Source organism: Onychostruthus taczanowskii, unplaced genomic scaffold (assembly GCF_017590055.1).
Source record: "Onychostruthus taczanowskii isolate IOZ18803 unplaced genomic scaffold, ASM1759005v1 scaffold9, whole genome shotgun sequence".
Classification (NCBI taxonomy): domain Eukaryota; kingdom Metazoa; phylum Chordata; class Aves; order Passeriformes; family Passeridae; genus Onychostruthus; species Onychostruthus taczanowskii.
The window spans coordinates 15,740,813-15,760,621 of NW_024506993.1; the positions used below are offsets into that span (position 1 = coordinate 15,740,813).

At 48.7% G+C, this 19,809-nt stretch overlaps 1 protein-coding gene across 1 annotated transcript in view; it reads right to left on the reverse strand.

Moving 5' to 3' along the window:
- Positions 1-15,144, reverse strand: part of LOC121347237 (6-phosphofructo-2-kinase/fructose-2,6-bisphosphatase 4) — a 50,981-nt gene extending 35,837 nt beyond the window's left edge. The window contains exon 1 of the mRNA XM_041425748.1: positions 14,979-15,144. Coding sequence (XP_041281682.1) covers positions 14,979-15,030 — 52 coding nt within the window. The 5' untranslated portion in view covers positions 15,031-15,144. The remainder of the gene's footprint in view (positions 1-14,978) is intronic.
- Positions 15,145-19,809: the final 4,665 nt, after the last annotated feature.

The window sequence follows — 19,809 nt, forward strand, 5'->3', positions numbered from 1 at the left end:
CCCCATAAAAGCTGTTAACAAATGGCCCTGGGAAGCTGCAGTGGTTTGACTAAACACAAAACCCTGCTGTCACCTTTCCCCATCATCTTTACGGCTTGGGGAAACCCCCTCACTGACTGGCCTGAACAAAGCTCTAAAAAAGCTCAACATTTCACACATATACAGCTCTCTATATATTTTACAGAAAATAAATGCAACACAATGAAAATACGGCAGTGAAGTGCAATACACACTTTCATTATTAACCACTCCATTATTATGACACTGGCCTAAACACAAGTGAAGCCCAGTACATACTTTCTTTTTTAATACTAACCAGGCTCTGATCACCTGAAGATTATTTTTTGTCTTTCTGTTCTACTACAAGCTAAAATGTACCTTTCTAAAAAACAAAAAAAAGCAGGTCTCGGACATTTGGGAGGACACCTCTGGGAAAGTCAGTACTGTTTTTCCAGAACCTGTTTCCTTGACCTGCTCTTCCCTCTGCTCCATTTCCTTCTCTCCAAGGCCAATGATAGTTTTCCTCTGTAGGTGCCCCACACTATATTTTTATCCAATTTTGTTTAGGGTCAATAACTGGCATGGTGAGGGGCAGAGGGACTACAAGAGTTACCCTGCAAGGGTCAGAAAACTAGAGCAGAGAGAGGGAGGTTTTGAATGCTTAAAAGCTTCTTGGTTTCTTCTGTCAACTGTGTGTTTACTTCCAGCAGTCGCCCAAAGAGGCGTGAGCAGGAACGGTTCCACCTGTGTCCCAGGTTTATCCCAGAAGCCTGTCTCCGGTGCACGCAGGGAATGTCGCAACACACAGGACGTGGATTCCAGGGTAGAGTCCAGCAGCGGGACATCCCCACCTCGCCCTCCTGTGATCACAGCAGGGCCAACACCAAGATCCCCCAGCTTCCCTAGCAATGCCTCCAGTAAAGCCAGGAGAGCCCACAACAGATGTCATACCAACAGAAACAAGAAATGAATAGGAACACATTTATAAACCCCACTTCTCAAGTTTGTTTCACATACATTAAGTAGGAAACTTACTAAATCCTTCCAGCGTCTAGAAATAAAGTTTGTACTTCCTTTCTGCAAATCCACACCCTGCACAAGAACTGGAAGCCCAGTCACACAACTGCCTCGAGCCAAGAACACTGACCTGGTGTTGTTCGTACAAGAATAGCATTTTTCAGAAGCCTGAGGGGTGAATGGTCACATTTCTAAATCTCGTTCTCAAAGCACCAGGCCCAGGGCCAGTTAATTAATTTCTTTCTGCTCAGGCAGATTCAAACTCGTGGCACCTGCACAAAACTCCAGTTAAGGGTTTGTCCAGGTGTCTGTAATGACATCAGAGGTGTTCAGAGACACCTGCTAGCCTTTGTTTTTGTGAGGCACAGAGTTCAGCTTGGTTGAGGACAAGCTTACATGATTATTTGTACTCAAGGGTTAGTTGATTTGTGCTTTGTTTTTAAACCTCAGTGCAGTAATGAGCTATTTGATCAAGGACACGGAGAAAGCAAATACAGGTATCTTGTGCTACTCCTGAGGTCTCATTTCAAAACATGGTTTATAAGGGCACTACACTCACTTCCTGGGAAAAGACAGAACAAGTGTTGCCTGTTAGATTCCCAGTAAATGACAGAGATCACCTCCTGCACAATCTCATTCTCATCAGCTGCTGTCTTAATGCAAAGGTTGGAGGAGCAGAGCTTTGTTTGCTACAGGGAAACCATGAACAAGCCTTTACTCCCAGGAGGGCTTTTACACAAAGCATCTGCTCTCAGGGCCGTGGTGAGCAGAGAGCTCACCTGAGAAACCACCTCTCTCCAGAGGCAAAATATCAAGGGGGAGGGTAGTCTTGGAAAATAAGCTGCAGCATGGAAAAAACGTGCTTGAGCCAAGTGACAAAGTTACACTAGGTCTCTGGAAACAACTGACAAGACAGGGAATGCAGGGTTCAATGCCTACAGCAAATGGTAATTATTTAGAGACAGGGAGAAATAAAAGAGACTGAACTAAGGTTTCTGCTTGATGTTACAGAAACCCAACTCGTATCTGTGAACACGCTGTGCCATACAGCAGCCACATAACCCAAGTTTCACAACACGTGCTATGACTTCCACGTACCTCATCTCCCTAGTAAAGGCATCACTTTTTAGTCTGATAGCCCAAAAAAACATCCATAAACCACACAACATCCCTTCCTCCTGTCCTTCCACCATCTCTCTGGCAGCACATGCTCGCTACGTGGAACAGGGAAAGAAGATTTTCCAGTCTCCTCAGCACCCCGAGCACGCACCGAGCACCCACAAACCCACCCCAGGCCCTCGTGCAGCGCGGGGAATCCGAGCGAGAGCCAGGAGGGATCTGAGGCACGACAACGAGACATGGGCGCAGCCAGCGGTGAGTACGGGGGTTCTGGAGCGTTCCGGCAGCTCTCCCGCACCGCCCGGGGACAGCCCGGGGGCACCGGGGACAGCCCGGGGGCACCGGGGCCGCCTCAGGCTCCCGCGGGTGCTGGCACCGCCCGCGCCGCCAGGCGGCGCCCTAGCCCCTCCGCGGGCACTGCGCGGGCGCCCCCTGGTGGCTGCGGCGGGCAAAGGCACCGCCCCCGACGGAGCGGGGACAGACGGACACACGGAGGGGGGACGGACGGACAGACGGACACACGGACACAGCGCCGGCCATCCCTGTGCTGGGAGCCGCTCTAACCCGCCGTGCCCGGGCAGTTCTCCTGGGAACAGGAATTCCCTGGCACCCTTCAGAAAGGCAATGTCACAGCCAAGCGACACCCGGATGGCCGTGCCAGGGGACAGCAAAGCTCCGCAGAACTAAAATGCAGCAGGACTTGGCTTGTAAGCGTACGTGTTAGAGTCAGAGGTTGCAGAAAGCTACAGGGAAGGAAAGCCCATCTACCGGCCTGAGTTATTTCTTAACTCAAATAACAACAAAACAAAAAAACAAAAAAAAAAAAAAAAAACCAAAAAAAAAAAAAAAAAAAAAAACAAAAAAAAAAAAAAAAAAAAAAAAAAAAAAAAAAAAAAAAAACCACACACTATTGGGAAGAGTGAGCCCACACTCAGAACTCCATTTCTTTCTAGACATTAAACAGCAATAAACCATATTTCATCATTAATCTATAACGTCAATTTCTCTAAAGTAATTCTCCTTCCAATAAATCATGGGATATACTTTGCAGTCCCACATTCTCAGCTACCCACTTTGACAAAACCCACAGTCCCTGACCTCTACACACACACACCTGGCAATAATCAGCTGGGAAAAACCTACATCCAAATCCTCTCTATTGCAAGTGGCAGGTAACTGCTCCAGCTCCAAGTGACAAAGAGGAACTTGTTTAAATTATCCCATCTTAAGATTGGCATCTGCATTTTCTACATCTGGCAATAGTGAGAGGGGGACAGACCAGAGTTTTTAAGTTCTTATCCCCGTTTATGAAGGTGCAAAGACAGGGCTGTGAGGCTCCCCACTTACAAGTACTCAAAAAGACATCACCCCTAGCACAGCAGCAGTTTTGTTTCAGCACAAATTGAGGAGACACAGAGGAACACAGACCTTGCAGTAATCATTACATATGGCTGTTATTCAAGAAATACAGACACACACCTGCACAGCCTTCAGCCACACACATATCTCACATATCCAGCTTTGACACCCATCCAAAGCTCCCCAGTTTCACATGGATTGGCTGGCTCTGACCAGCTAACAGGCATCCTGCTACACTGCATCACAGTGTTTGTATAAAGGAGACAGGATAATTCCTGTTGAACTTAGAATTTATTTTCTCTTTCAGTTAAAAAAAGAAAACCCCAAAAAAACAAGCAAAAAGATTTCAAATGTACCTTCAGCAGGCTGGTGGCAGTCCTTCATTGGCCAAAATCTATGCAGCTGGAAGCATCACCCCAGGACAGCAGCTATCTAATTTATACCAGGCTGTTACCACACTGCAAGCCAATGAGAGGAGTCAGTGACCACACACACAACTATGCTTCACCCTTTCTGTTCACAAGTAACAACAGTCCAGCATTTCAAAACTGGGTTTCAGGTGGAATGGGAGAGATTTCTCCCCACTCAGCTGATGTGAGGCACATTGCTGATGGGGTTTTTCTGACCAAGCATTTGTTGGGGTGCTCTTACATGGTGAAAAGACTTGTAAATGCACCCAGTTCCTGCTATAATGACCAAACCTACTGCAGAGCAGCTGGGACATTTGGCCTGCTCTGTCACATCCCTCGTTACACTGGGACCTCAGCAGGGAACAGACTGCTCTCTCCTCCAGGTAATTCCCATATTCCTGAAGTGCAGATCAAGCCTGGCAGGTTTTTCCTCCCTGTGCAAGAGCAGTCCCTGACAAGCTGCCTAGAACACAATGCCCTTCTGCTCAGCATGCTGTGGCCTCTGCAAGCCAGGCACCAACCCAGCCTCGCTGTCCATCTGCCAGGGAAACCCAGAGGTGAAGGAGGCTGCTCCACAAACAGCACCTCTCTCCTCCCTGGGCTGCTCCTGAGCTCCTGGATGACGGCACAGAGAATGCCCTGGGAACAGTCATCCTCCACAGGAGATCCCCCAGGAGCTAAAGGCTTCCCAGAGAGCTTCCCACAGGGAACAGAGTAAGTTCTCTCCCATTCAGAGCTTAGCAAGCACAATGAGCAATCCAGGCAGAGAGGCACAGTGCTGGGTTAGCAGAGTGACACACACTGACTCACACCTCCTCAGTTCAGGCTCTCGGGACATTTTGTTACATCAGCTGCTTAAATGAAGACTTCCCATCTCATCAAGGCCACCTATGGTTCCCTCCTCAACCCGAAGCCCCATCCTCCTTTTTGTTTTCCCACAGTCCAATGTCCCAGGAGTCAACCCAGCAAAAATAACAAATAGCCCACTAAGTCCCCAAAAATGTCAAGCATCCCACACGACAGGCTCAGCAGGTTCCCCAGACCATCTCCACAGGTCCTTCCATCTGGGACTTGATTCCAAACAAACTGAAATCACAAGGGCCAGGCCTTGTGATACACGGCCCTAGCACTTCCTCCATTTCTTCTGAGCAACAACTAAGTTTTATTAGTGGCACCATCTACTCCGTATCTTATTTCCTATCACTGCCCAAAGGAAAAACGTTCCAATTCTCTTGGAGTAGACTGCTACCCCAAAGACAAGCAAAAAGCAACTAAGAATTCAGACATAAAACAAGAATCTGCCCTCAGCAAGACACACCTACAGAAATTATTTTCTAAGAGTTCATTTTACTACCAGACTTCATGGCTACAGATCAATCTATCAAAGAGATTGATAACAAACACCCAGATGTAATCATGCTTTAGATGAGAATAAGCTACTACTAAGGACAAGAAAATTCTTCAGTGCTAACTGGGGAATAGATTCAAACAACACCCAAGATCCCACACAGAAAAAGCCATATAAATACAGATACTAAAGAGATCCCTTGAGCTGAAACAAAATATTCCTTAGCATAGATATGGAAAATAATTCATCCAAACAGAAAATGTTAATGTCAGGCAAATCAGCAAGAAAACAAGCTCCTATCTATTCCAACAACCACCAACACATCTGATACAATGGAAGACCTGACGGGGTTTGGGCCCTCAGAAGCCTCACACCACACTTACTTGGCTGGAGAGACAGATAATTCCCACAGCAATTTGCTTTTATGGTATTTTCCTCATTGTCTGCCGAAACATCATCAGAGCTATCCATGGTGCATGCACAGCAATGAGGCAGCCCCGGCAGCAGAGCTCATGTGTGCCTGGATCCCAGCACAGGTGTGCTTCCCAAAAAACCACCAGGACCCCAGCACCAGGAAACAAGCACCAGCCACACAAAGGTTTTATTGTAAGAATTGTACCAATAAACTCTTGGATCACTCTCTACAGAACTCACTCTTGCATTGCAGGCACATGAACTTTATTAGGGGACATAGAGCTGATCAGCAGAACGTCACCTCACCAACACGTGGACTGCACGAGAGCAAACACTGAGACTCACACAAAGCAATATCAACTAAAATAATATACACCTTGCAACACTGTCACTCTGTTCTTTGTTATCTTCACGTGAACCATTCCTCAAGGCACGGTCACCCAGAGTATTTTCCTTATTTCTAAGTATATAAGTATGTTAGTCTAGATGTTTACCACATTTCAGAAGAAATAACTGATCTCTTTTAAATGTGGGAGAAATTTCATGTCTGGAGATAAACCCTTTTGATGAGATGTTGTTGCTTTTACACAAGGAAGTTTCCTGGGTTAAGCCTGGCATTACTGGTAGATTTAAGTCTAGCCTGCATTAATTCTCTTAAATCTGAAGGACTAATCACTAAATCTTTACACCTTCAGACTAAGCAGTCCTCTCCCATCTTTCCCTCTGAGAGAACACCGAAATTATTTCCCTGAAAAACAGGCAAGATCCTCAAGTGGTGCATGCAGGTATTGCTTAAAACTATTCCCATCATCACCAAGTTGAGCAACATTTTAAATCTTCCTGTTATGATGAAACATAAAGGAAAGATGGCATCCATTACTCATGTTTTCTGAGCGCAACCCAGTGTTAAAAAGCCCTTTGTAGATAAACCCTCTCGCTGTATATATATCAGGACTCCAAACTATTTACATGAGGGGGCCTGTGCTAGTGAGAAGTGCAGGAAGAGGACACCAGAACACACAGCGTTTGCACAAACTGCCTATTTGCATTCACACGTCCGGGGGTGAAGCGAAAATCCCGGGTTTCCAAGATGGCAAGGGCACCGAGAGAGCCATTCCTGCACACACTGCCCTGCTAGAACCTGATGCTGTTACTACAGCAACAGCACGGACAGGCTGGCACAGGGTGGGCGCCGCCGGGACAGTGCCCACCTCCCCGCCAGGGTGGCACAGCAGCAGGTGCACTGCAGTCACCTGAGAGCCGCGACTTAGCCACGGAAAACAAGGGCTGGATTAATCTGTACTGCCTGGAAGAGAAGGGAAAACAAAAACACACCTGCAGCCACGGGGATGTCTGTGTTTGTGCCTCCTGAACCTGCTTAAAAGCAATCCGTGCTAAGCAGTCCAAGTGCCGCTGTCACCGCAGAGCTCTCTGTTCCTTTTCAACCACCAAGCACATTAGAAAAGCTCCCCAGTTCTGAGTTTGAGTGTGCAGGTATGAGTAGTAATGTAATTAAAGGGAGCACAAGGAAGGGACTGACAGTTTTAAGTACAACAGACAGCCCTTATCCAGGCTGACAGGCTTATGAATTATGCTCAGCTACTTTTATATTACATATTTGAACATTTCTGGTGTACACACATCCTCTCTCCTGTCACTCAGCTAGGATCCTATGAATCCCACTTGCTCAAAACTGTAGGTCTAGGCTGCTAAATTAAAAAATAAAAGACAAAAGGGCAGCTGCTATCTCAGAGTAGAACTAAACCACTTTACGCCACCTTTAAAACCAAATGCTATCAACTGACTTCAGAAGTACAATTCTACAAGAGCTGTCACTTCAAAGGAAAACATCTGTAAAAACTTACAACATGAGTTAGGGGATTTGTCTGATGAGATGAAAAAGGGGAATATATTGACAACAAAGAGTATACAAAATTTGCATGCGATTCAAATGCATGAAGTACACCAAATTAATTTTTCAAAAATCCTGAAGGCTTTGGGACAGAGCTGCCTATCAGATAGCAGCACTTTAAAAGACAAGAGATAAGAGAGCTTGGGAAGCACCACCCGGGGTTTGGGGTGTGAAACACTGAATGACTGATGGGGAGCTCAAAGGGAAAAAGGCAAGAAGGAAAACAGCCACCGGGCTGGGTGACAAAGCCTCGGAGGTGCAGAGTGAACCTGTGAGTCAGCTGCACTTAATGGAAGCTGAAGCCATGCGAACGCCTGGAAAAGGGCACAGGGAGACAAGAACAAGACGAGGTCAAACCGTGGGAGGAGGAGGAAAGGCCGGACCAGGATGGGGGAAGAACATCACCAAAGAAAGAACAACAGCCTCTGGAAGCAGCAGTGACTGCAGAGAGGAACAAAACAGGGGCTGCAAACATCCCAGTGACATAAATAACAGGCAAAGAGAGAGAAGCACCCCAAGCAGCCCGGGGACAGCAGAGGCTGAGGGAGACGGGGTGCAACCTCCCCTTGTGAGAGGGACCAGACTTCACTGAGAGCCAGAACAAACTTTAAAAGGGGCACAGCGTTAAAGGTCCGGCAGAGGATAGTCCAGCCTACCTCAGAGAGCAGCCAGGGAAAAACCCATGGCAATGGAAGCCAGAGCAAAGAGAAAGAGGCCCAAAGTCCTCTCAGATTCCTGCGTGTCCCACAGCACCAGTAAAGCAGGTTTTGTGAAAGTAAGGAATAAATCCGTCTGGAAAGCCAGCATGGAAAACTGACACTGACACGAGGAGGAAAACAACTCACAGCATATGCGACGCCAGCTGCTGCTGCTGGAAATATTCTTAAGCTCTGTGAAAAAGGAGGGTATTCATCCAAATAAAAATACAAGCAAACCAGAGCAACGCTTCTCAGAAGCTACCAGTAACAGAATTTATAATAAAAGCAAAAATTCATCTTCATTTGGCAAACTGCAATGAAGTCAGGTAGTCTAAAACAGCACCGAAGGGGAAAAAAATACAGGCCAGATACACAGATCTAAACCACAGGGAATCTCAGTATTCAGAGCCTCCAGGGCAGATTTCTCATTTTCTGTGCATTTTGCAAGTAGACCTAGATGGCCTATAAGCTTCCTGAGACTAACTGGATCAATGTGCAAATGAGGAAGCTTAATAAGAGTAATAAAATTATGACAGCCAAAATAATCAGATTTACAGAATGCAGACAGGCTAAACAGCACAAATGCTACACATTAAACCCTTGCAGGGGAAACATTCACCAAGTGAGGCTCCAGCATTAGTAAAGAAGCCTTCTCTTTAAAACAAACAAAATAAAAGCAGCCCACCTTCTCTTTATATTTTGAAAAAATAGCTTTGGCTTAGCACAAGTATGTCCCCAGAGAAAAGACAAAAAATTATTCAGGTGCACGGAAGGCCACACTGCATCACAAACAGCACAAGGGACAGCCCTTGGCACCAGAATGTGTAAAAACACATTCCAAAAATCTAAATATCAATTGAAAGCCAAGAAGGATACAAAAATAGAAAACAAAGGGAGGGAATCAGAAGCAAATGAGCACAGCAGCCCTCACACTCACCACCCCCAGTGAAAGAGCAGCTGCCCAAGCTCCAGACACCCCGCCCGGGGTCACTCTGTGCCTGAGGGTCCCCCTCACCACCAGGGACACCTGAACCTTCTTTCACACAGGACACAGGTCTCAGAAACATTGGGCTTTCACATTTTAATGAAAACTGGCTAGCAGGAGTGACAAGGTGCCCTACCAGCGCTCCCAGGACACACAGAGCTTTGAGCTGGTCCCAGCAGACCTGGGACTGACACCAGATGAGCACAAATCCATGGAACTGGCTCAGCCTGGGGAAGAAAAATCAGTCAAAACCCCAAGATATAAATCTGCAGGAGATATCTCTTCCAGAGCTGCTTGGATTTTTAAGCTCCTCTACTCTAATCCCCAAATTGAGCATTTCTCAGGGAAAAATAAAGAAGAATCTGAGAGATTGATCTCCCACCAAAAATGAGTAATGACTTCAGCAGGAACAGGGCTGCTCCCCCATCAGTCCACCTCTCACAACCCATCTGACATTTTCTAATTGCAAGAGGTCATGAACCCCTGAAATCTCCTCATTGTTTTGGTGAAACCAGTTTCACACGGGTAGCAGAAAAAAAAAATACAAAGCTTTTTTTTTCCCCCCCCTCCTTGATGCAGAAGGTAAAGGCTGCACAGCTCAAGGATATCAACAGGGTTCCCATGAACAACAAATGTCTCTTGTTATTAACCAACAACATCAAATAGATTTCCAGGGATATATGACTATAAGTGGAAACTTAAAAGGAAGGAAAAGCCAGCCTTAAATCCAAAGAGTGTCAGTGGTCATTGGTTGCAGTTTCAGACCACTCGTGGTGGTTGTGCTTCTTAAGTCCAAAGAAGGGGTGTAGTCATATAGAAGCTTTTAGCTATAATAAACCACCACAAATATCTTCTCTTTGCACGTTTTGATTTAAACTATCCACTGGCAAACCGTACCTAATCCAGACATGAGGATTTCCTGCTGCTTAGGGAAACCTCCCCGTTTAGGCACCTAAAAGCTCACCAAGGCTGCTGTGCCCATGGAGAAACCCCTGACGTGGCAACCCGCTGCCAGAGAGGCACCACCACGAGCGGCCTTCCCAGCCAGGCAGGAATAGCACGTCCCAGCCATTTTTAGGCCTGTCCCAGCCATTTTTGGGTGTCACTCTGGTGACAGGCACGGAGCCCGCAGCAGATCGAGGCTGGCAGGGGCTGTTGTGGCTCCTGCTCAGAGGAGAACAGTGCCAGGAGCCTGGATCACAGCATCCCTGGCAGTGCCCAGGGCCACAGCTCAACATGTGTGAAGCCAGCTCCACACAAAGACAGGGCACTATGCAGAAACAGAAGGACATTTTTTAAAAATAACTATTCAGGAAGGAGTTCAGGTCGCTCTGGCTCACCTTCAGAGGCAAAAAGAGGCAGGAACTCAAAACCCTTTATTCACCTTTTTTGGGCTTTATTTTTTCCTATATTTTTCTACTTCTGCATGGCCAGTAAACAATATAGTAACATACTGAATCTGGAAACTAATGCGATGCAGGCATTTCAGATATCTGAGCGCAGAAGTTACAGCTTTAAATTCCATGTTCCAATGCAGCAGGCACATTATTTCTACATGGGCACCCATGACAAATCCATCCCATTTTATTAGTGAAACATTTGCAAAACAACCTTTTTATCCATCACAAGTCAGTTGCAATTAAGAGACTCATCATTTGTGTTCATGGCAGCTCAGGGCTTCAGGATTAATTCCAGAGCATTACTTCAGACCCTTAAACGTTGCAGACACCAACACCCAGGAGAGCCCCCGATTTAGCAGCTCCTCAAATGAGGTGAATCACCTGGAAACTAATGCGATGCAGGCATTTCAGATATCTGAGCGCAGAAGTTACAGCTTTAAATTCCATGTTCCAATGCAGCAGGCACATTATTTCTACATGGGCACCCATGACAAATCCATCCCATTTTATTAGTGAAACATTTGCAAAACAACCTTTTTATCCATCACATGGATACAAGTCAGTTGCAATTAAGAGACTCATCATTTGTGTTCATGGCAGCTCAGGGCTTCAGGATTAATTCCAGAGCATTACTTCAGACCCTTAAACGTTGCAGACACCAACACCCAGGAGAGCCCCCCATTTAGCAGCTCCTCAAATGAGAGGTAAGTTTGGCAGAATCAAAACACAACCCCAAAGGCACCTAAAACTGCACTGTTGTAACAGCACACATTTTACTAAAAAAAACCCAAGTATTGCTTCTCTTTGCATGGACACAAACTCACAGGCTCAGCACATCAGAGTGATTTTGGAGAAGAGAAGGCTCTGGGAGATATCAGAGCACCTTCCAGTGCCTCAAGGGGCTCCAAGAGGGCTGCAGAGGGCCTTTGGACAAGGGCATGGAGTGGCAGGACAAGGGGGAATGGCTTTAAACTGTCAGAGGCAGGGCTAGGTGGGATATTAGGAATAAATTCTTCCTTGTGAGGATGGGGAGGCCCTGGCACAGGTTGCCCAGAGCAGCAGTGGCTGTCCCTGGATCCCTGGAATGCCCAAGGCCAGGTAGGATGGGACCTGAGCAGCCTGGGGCAGTGGAAGGTGTCCCTGCCCATGGCAGGAGGTGGGATGGGATGAACTTTAAGGTCCCTTCCAGCCCAAACCATCCTGGGATTTTACTCCACCAGGTCAGCACCTCAGCAGGTTCAGTACATCTGGAGATTAGGATTCATAATCAGTGAGGGATTACAGCACACAGGGCCAGGTCTTGGCAGGCACCCAGGAACAAGCCTGCTTTAGAAGGTGCCTGGCCCCATGCTGGAGCCTTGTCAGAGCTGCCCCTGCCCCTCTGCACGACCAAACCATGCCCAAAACCAACCCACCACTGCTGGAAATAACAACCTGCGTGAACCAACACGGGACTCTCTCCTGGAGGCCAACGTTGAGTGCCTGGTAAAAATCTGCATCAGGAATCAACCTAAATTACTTAATTTAGACACTGGAGAGCCCAACCAGACAGTCTAGGGAGTTTGGAGTTGATTATTCTCTTTTGCTGCCTTTTACAATTTAATTACTTAACCTCTTATGGTCTCAGACACCGCAAGCCAAGAACTTTGCCTGTGAGAAAAGGTTAGCAGACTAATTATTTCTCTTATAATGGGCAAAAATGGCTTCTGGGAAAACCAGTGCAGACCCAAGGAACCCTGCACTTCTCAGGCTCACATCTGGTGCCTCCTCACTTGTATTTTGACAATTTTTACCCTTTCTACTACACTGACCTTGTGACTCTTCCCAAGAAGCCCCACCCAGGGTGTGGGGCCATAAGCTTACACCATATTCAACAACTTAAAGCAAACAAAAAATAGAACCAGAACAGAACATATAGAGTGGGAAGGTGGGAATACTCTACCAGGTCACTCCTTTCAGAAGGTCAAAGCATTCCCCAAATATGTGATCTTTTCCAGCACTTCAAGTCTAAGATTTGTATTTATCTCAAGGGAAAATCTGTGGGCATCATACACAGAGGTTAAGCCCCAAGGAAACCATGCAAGTCCAGTGAGCCATTCAGAACACATGCACAGCGCTTCACCAGCAATTAAATACTGTCCACAAGTTGGATTCACCAAATCTCTTACTCATAAGAGCAGAAGGAACACTGACGCAATCAAATTGAGAAAAATATTGTTGCAACCAGGCTGATTTTTTTAATTGGATGGATGATACATTAAAAAAATGAAGCATTACGATCACTCAATTCAACAACATCCTGCTACTGGTAAGGGTTATATTTATCAATCAGTGCATTTTCATAACAAAATGTCCTATTTCATGGCAGATCCTTCCTTCAAATGACCTCAAGAAAGTTCTGAAACCAAATCCTCCCCAAAGTGCTCTCAGCTTTGGGCCCTCATCCTGCACAGCTATCCCTACATGAATGCTGTCATTAGATGATGCACTGATTTAAAAGGACTGGCATCTTATGTAAATGGATGTTACTGCCTTTAATTGCAGCCATAATTATGGGAGTGCCTAGGAACTGAGTAAGGTCACATTAAGCAAACTTACTGGAAACTTTGCAAACTGCTCTGCAACACACTGGACGAGCACCAGGAGTCCCACAATGGGCATTTATTCAGTCCCATCTTCAGCTCTACGCAAAGCACTACAAAATCAATCCCATATATATAGGATTGCTCCAAGTTATAGCCGGTTTAGTATGTTTTTGCCTGAAATTAACTAGTTTCTGTGGCATTTGCCAATAGAAAAAGTTTAATTTAGAATTAGCGTCTTTAAAGATCGAAAAATCTTGAAGAGTCTTCAGGTTTCTTCAGTATTAATATCTTCATTGTTCCACCTCACATCTCAAAGCACCACACGAGCACCAAGGGACCTGCCACAGAGCCAACAAGGAGCCAGGTGCTGACACGAGCAGCAAGGGCGGTATGCAGTTCGCCTGGCACAGCCACAAATCCCTGCTCATGGAAGACACCAGCACAAGCATCGTGGCAATGACCAAAGGGGCAGCCGAGGGGTTTTCGTTCAGCCACAAAGCAATGGCCATCAGCACCTTCCAACAGCTGAATGGGGGTCCCCCTGCCAGCCCGAGAGGTTCTGACACCCCCGCCGCAGTGAAGCCCCTCTCCATGCCCTGGGTGGAGCCAGGCACGGAGGCAGCTGCCCGCTGGCAGGCTGGCAGAAGCAAAGGGATGGCTGGAAACAAGAGCGAGCCTGTGACTCACCGGGCAGAGCCACGGCCCCTGTGCACCCGCTGACACCCAGCTTTGTGGGGCACCGGGCACAGCGGGGTCCTGTCCCGTTACCGAGCCCGAGCACAGCACCAGACCCGAGCACAACACCAGACCCGAGCACAGCACACACCACCAGACCCGAGCACAGCACCACCAGACCCGAGCACAGCACCAGACCCGAGCACAGCACCAGACCCGAGCACAGCACCCTCGCTGCCACATCCACCTCTGCCTCCCCTCCTGCCCCACGCAGCAGCACCGCCTGCTTCATCGTCCAGCCTACGTAATACAATTTTCCTAGGAAGTGGGGGAATTATATCCAAACATAACCACGACTAAGGCCGTGGGCAGAAGTTTTGGTGCACTTGCATCACAGCTGTCACCCTGTATTACACAAAGTGCCTGGCAAACACGCCAGACCTCGGTCCTCGGGGAGAGCCAGCCCTTCCCAAGGAAGGCCCCAACGAGCCGGCAGCCAAATCTCACGAAGGAAGATAAAAAAGGTGCAGATTGTGTGCTTTTTACGGAGCTGCCCTTAGGAATAAGGGAAGAAGAGCTAACCAGTTAGATCGGTATTTGCCAAAGCACCGCTTTTACACCCTTCGTCGGCAAATGGAGAGCACCGAGCCTTGGAGGAGCGAGATGTAAACCCGCCTTCCTACAGACAGTTAAAAAAAAAAAAAAAGTCCATCACAGCACAGCAATCTCCAAAAATAACTCAGCAAGCAAACAGCTGCTACACTACGATTCCCTCTTTCCACGCCACATCTCCCAACCCTTCCTTCACCCAGGGCTGCTCCAGCAGAAGCCGCAACTCCCATTTCCCACCGGCCGAGCTTTCCGAGATGCCGGGCACCCTCACTGCTCGGTGGAACCGGGAGGGAAAATCCTGACCAGGGCTCCAGGAAAACATACATTCCCCGCTCAGCCGTGCCCTGGCCGCGCACGGCTCTCTCGGGGCCGCCCCGTGGGTGGGAAGCGGGGGGCTGGAGGGGAGAAGCGGCGGCGGGGGCCCGGGGGTCCCGGGGGTCCTACCTCGGCAGCGCCGGCCCTGCGGGCAGCGGCCGCGGCGGCGGCAGCCCCACATGGGCGGTGGGCTGGGCTCCGCTCCGCTCCGGCGGAGGCTGGCACGGAGCGCAGGGCCGCGGGGAGCCCCGCGGAGCTGCCCGCGGGTGTGCGCGCCCCGCGCGGGGCGGGGCGGGGCGGAGGGACCGGCCCCAGGCAGCCCCCGCCCGCCGGGAGCCCCCGCTCCGCCCCGCGCCGCCCGCAGCCCGAGAGGTGCTCAGGGCCTTGGGGGAGCAGCTCCCGCACCTCTGCGCGGACACGGCCGCGGAACCCCCGCACCGCCCACCCTGCACCCCCGCACCACCCACCTTGTACCCCCGCACCCTCCGCAGCGCACCCCCTGTACCGCACCGCACCGCACCGCTGCGTGCCCCATCGCCCGCTCCCTGCCCGGACCGCGGACTCCCACCGCTGTCTGCTCCCCAGGGCTTCGTGTTTTGTTAAAATGAGAAATTTAAAATAAATAATTTAATGTGTAAAAATTAAGCGGACGTGAGGGAGATGAGCAGCTGTAGCCATTTTGGAGAGCTGGGTGTGAATGCAGCGGGGGGGCAGAAGGTGGGGGTCGGCAGTGGCTGGAGGAATGGGGCTCTGCTCAGCAGCGAGCCCTCGGCCAGGCTCAAGGAGCAGCAAGCTGTAGGCCAGGCTGAAGGAGCAGCGAGCTGTAGGCCAGGCTCAAGGAGCAGCGAGCCCTCGGCCGGGCTCAAGGAGCAGCGAGCCCTCACCCAGGCTCAAGGAGCAGTGAGCTCTAGGCTGGGCTCAAGGAGCAGCGAGCCCTCGGACAGGCTCAAGGAGCAGCCAGCCCTCACCCAGGCTCAAGGAGCAGCGAGCCCTCGGCCGGGCTCAAGGAGCAGCAAGCCCTAGGCCAGACTCAAGGAGCAGCGAGCCCTCGGCCGGGCTCAAGGAGCAGCGAGCCCTCGGCCGGGCTCAGCAGCACCCGCGCAGCTCCTCCGCGGGAGCAGCGAGCTGTAGGCCAGGCTGAAGGAGCAGCGAGCTGTAGGCCAGGCTCAAGGAGCAGCGAGCCCTCGGCCGGGCTCAAGGAGCAGCGAGCCCTCACCCAGGCTCAAGGAGCAGTGAGCTCTAGGCTGGGCTCAAGGAGCAGCGAGCCCTCGGCCGGGCTCAAGGAGCAGCAAGCCCTAGGCCAGACTCAAGGAGCAGCGAGCCCTCGGCCGGGCTCAGCAGCACCCGCGCAGCTCCTCCGCAGAGCCAGCGCTGAGCCAGCCGAGCTGACCGCACCGAGAGCAGGGCAGGGCAAGGAGAGGAGCCAGGGCCGGGATCCACCGCCCCGGGAGGCAGAGCGGTCCCGGTGAAGGCAGCCCGGGCACACACAGCCTCTACGTGCGCTCGGGCACAGCCACCCACCGCTTCGGGCTGCAGATTGTGCTGCCCTTGCATACAGCATCCCTCAGGACACACAGCATTCCTCCTGAAACAAGCTTGAGCTTAATGACAAAAATCCTCAAGGTCTTAATACCATCCTTGGGGTGATACTGAAGCGCGTTTGTTGTTTTGTTCAGGTTGGGACACGTTATTTCTGTGGCTGCCTTTCCTCACGGCTTTGTAATTTTGTTAGGCTGTCCCCCCCGAGGCAGGCATGAACTAAATGGGTGTGTGTGGAGGCTTCAGAGCTGTTATCACACCGCGTGTCCTGCTGGGGTGAGGAGCTGCAGAGGCAGCGCTGTGCTCAGGAGTTATCTGGCTGCCTGTGCCTTTGGCCTGCAGAGATAGGCAAACACAGGTGTGGGGAGGGGGAAACACCACTGCAGTGAGGGGCCAAACAGAACATGGAGGAGGGTTCAGGAAGCAGCAGTCTAAATCCACTTACTAGTGAGAAATCAGCAATAATTCCTCTTTTAAGATGAAAATTGTCGACTTAAGCAATGGAGTTAAGTTTGGTTTTTTTTTTTTTTTCGTAAAATTCACATATAAGCAATGGAGTTAAGATTTTTTTTTTTTTCGTAAAATTCACATGCCAATTTTCTTTACCTTGTCAGGATGTCTTTTCATTTACCTACACAACTCCATCCTGCGTGCCAAGTTGTCTCCAAGTGATATAATTGTCTCCAAGTTGACTTAGAGTAAACTCTTAAGTTTTTTTGTCTGGCCAGCTGGTTTCAGACCCCCACTGGCAACAGAAGCATTGTAACTATGTTGGCTCTGCTTGGGCATCACCTGACGCTTTAAAACTTCAGTTAACAAAGTACAACTTCTGAATTGCTTCTAGAAATTAAGCCACATGAAAGAAAGGGTGGTTTGTTGGTATGGATTTTTTAGACAGGGAGAATTGCATGCTTATCTGCAGGTGATGATGCCTCCAGCAATGAGGAAACAGCAGCTGAGATCAGGAGGATGTTTGGTATCCCTTCCTTCACGTGTGTTTGTGTGTGTGGTGGGTGACTCAGAGCAAGGACTGGGTTACTTTGCTCTGAGACCAGACTCCTACTGCTCTCCAATGTTAGGCTGTCACAGCTGAGGGCAAACACAAGAGATTAAGTGTATCACTGTTGGTGCAGTGCTGGGGAAAATTCCTTTTCTTTCAGGGAACTGTCCAAGATCCAGCTCCTTGTGCAGCCCCTAGAGCTGAACGGCTTCTCCAGGTGCCAGAGTGCAGGTGCTGGGTCTGTGGAGGTGGAAGTCACCTGTGACCACCTTCTGGACAGTACTTAATCCTTATTAACTCTCCATGATTTCATCTGAAGTATTAATGGTTAGTTTGCTTTATCTTCTAAGGAGCTCAAGTGACTTTACATAACTGTGTCCTTTTCTACATTAGCAAGCTTTGTTGTCCACTGCAAAGAGAGTGAAGGAGGGAGATGATGTGGTGGTACTGAGAGCCACCATGTCCCTGTGCTGTTCTGGAGCAGAGCATTTGTCACTGGCACAGATGGCATAGCTCAAAACTGGGTTTAGTTAACTCTGCTTTTGGTCATGACTGCTTCCAGCTTGAAGCAAGGGCCACTGGCGTTGTTTGAGAGTTTCTCTGAAAGAAATATCATACAATTCTGAGCCCTGGGATAGGAGAGAGGCCCTTTGTTTCATCTGCTCTCCCCGTGAAACATCTTTTAGTCACAGTCTCTGGGCTTAGTGAAACCTTATCCTTATGTTTTATTAAAAAAAAATTTTTTTTGCAGCTGGCGTGAAGCAGCAGGTAGTGAGGCACAGCCAGAAATGGAGCTCAGGGGGCTGGGCACTGCAGCAGCTCACCCTCCTGTCCTCAGCCTTAAGAACAAAGAAAATCCAACAAAAACATCCATCTGCAAGGATTCCTTACTGCTTGGTGTTGGTAAAAAGGTTCAGAGTGACCTCCCCCTGTCCTGCTGGGCAGTGAGATGTGGCTCAGTGTCAGCCAGAAACCTCCACTCCTCTTGGCAGAACAAAAGGGAAGGCAGCCTGTAACCCTGCCCTGCTGCTGGGCAGAGCCTACTGGGCATCAAACAGCCCTTTCTGTGCTTTTGCTCTTCTGCTCAACCGTGTTTATCCTCCCCCACAGCATTTTTTTCAAGGTGGGAAGGCACACCTTGGCCTTTGTGTGCAGCAGCTGCCCCAAAAAAAAGCTGTGCTGCAGGGTGCTGACTGTGCACAGGACTTCAGTGTTCTTAAAAGCAAAGCACATTAAATCACTGATAAACCAGGGCAAGCACTAACAGGAAAACTTGCTAGAAATCTTGGGTTTTGCCCAAAATCTTTGTAGCCAACCACTGATGAGGTTGTTGAGATTTTGTCCAGATTGGTGAGGTGTAGTTAATCTGGCAAGTGGAACTAGGAACAGATTCATGGGGGAAAAAATAAATCTGATAATTTATTTGCATTTAGGAGAACCCAGCGGGAGGGAAGAGTGTTCAAGGTGAATACTCACAGTTTCTGCCTGGGATGTTTGACCCTTGCTTGTGCTGGGATAAACTGAGCAAGCAGGGTCGTCCATTTGGAAAATGTTTGACTTAGTCCTGTGCCTTTCTCAAAAATAGTTAAATTGGAAAAATTGCTGCACTTACAGGCCTTGGAAAATATTTTTCCCTACATGTGGCTTTGTGGTTTCAAAGAACTGAAGAGAAGGCCACAAAAATACATTTTTCCTTCAGCTGCTTGGCAAGGGAAATCATCTGATGGGGCTTATCAGAGCAACGTGGCTGGGGCAGGCCTGGACTGCCTGGGGACACCATTCCTATTGACTGTGTTTTTTCACAGGTCACATTCCTCCTGCTCTAATGGGAGCCAATATTTTTTACCTCTGGATGACAATAATTTGAAGATGAGTAAATCAATTGGATTTTTGTTCCTCAGCTTCATTGGAAGGTTTAAGCTGTTGGGTACTTTGTTAAATTCCTTGGAAATTGGCCACATGCAGGATTGCGCTGCATTCAGTTCAGCCAGATAACACAATTCTTTCTTAAAGGTATATTTGCAATCTTTACTCAAATTATAAGTGTGCAGGAGAAGAATAAAAGGCAGAAACCAATAGGTGAACCAGCAAGAAAAAGTTAATACAATTATTAATGTAGTCACCTTGTAGTCACTGCTCATGCTGTACCTTTTTTTTTCCTTTCTCTGAACTGTTTCTTTTGTCAAGAGTACAAGATCTTAAAAAATCAGGTGTATCCTTGTCCTGAAGCATAGGAGCACGTTAAGGTACCACAAGACTGGGGACTTAAGATATTTGGGAAGCCTTATCTTTTTTGAGCAGGAATTCTCATCTCCAGTCTGGTCAGACCCCAAGAGCTTGCCTGGCCTTTCTCAGGCTCTTTGGAAGAGGCAAATCTTGTTATGTGCATTGCTGGAGTGCTTGTTGTGCTATTTTTATGCT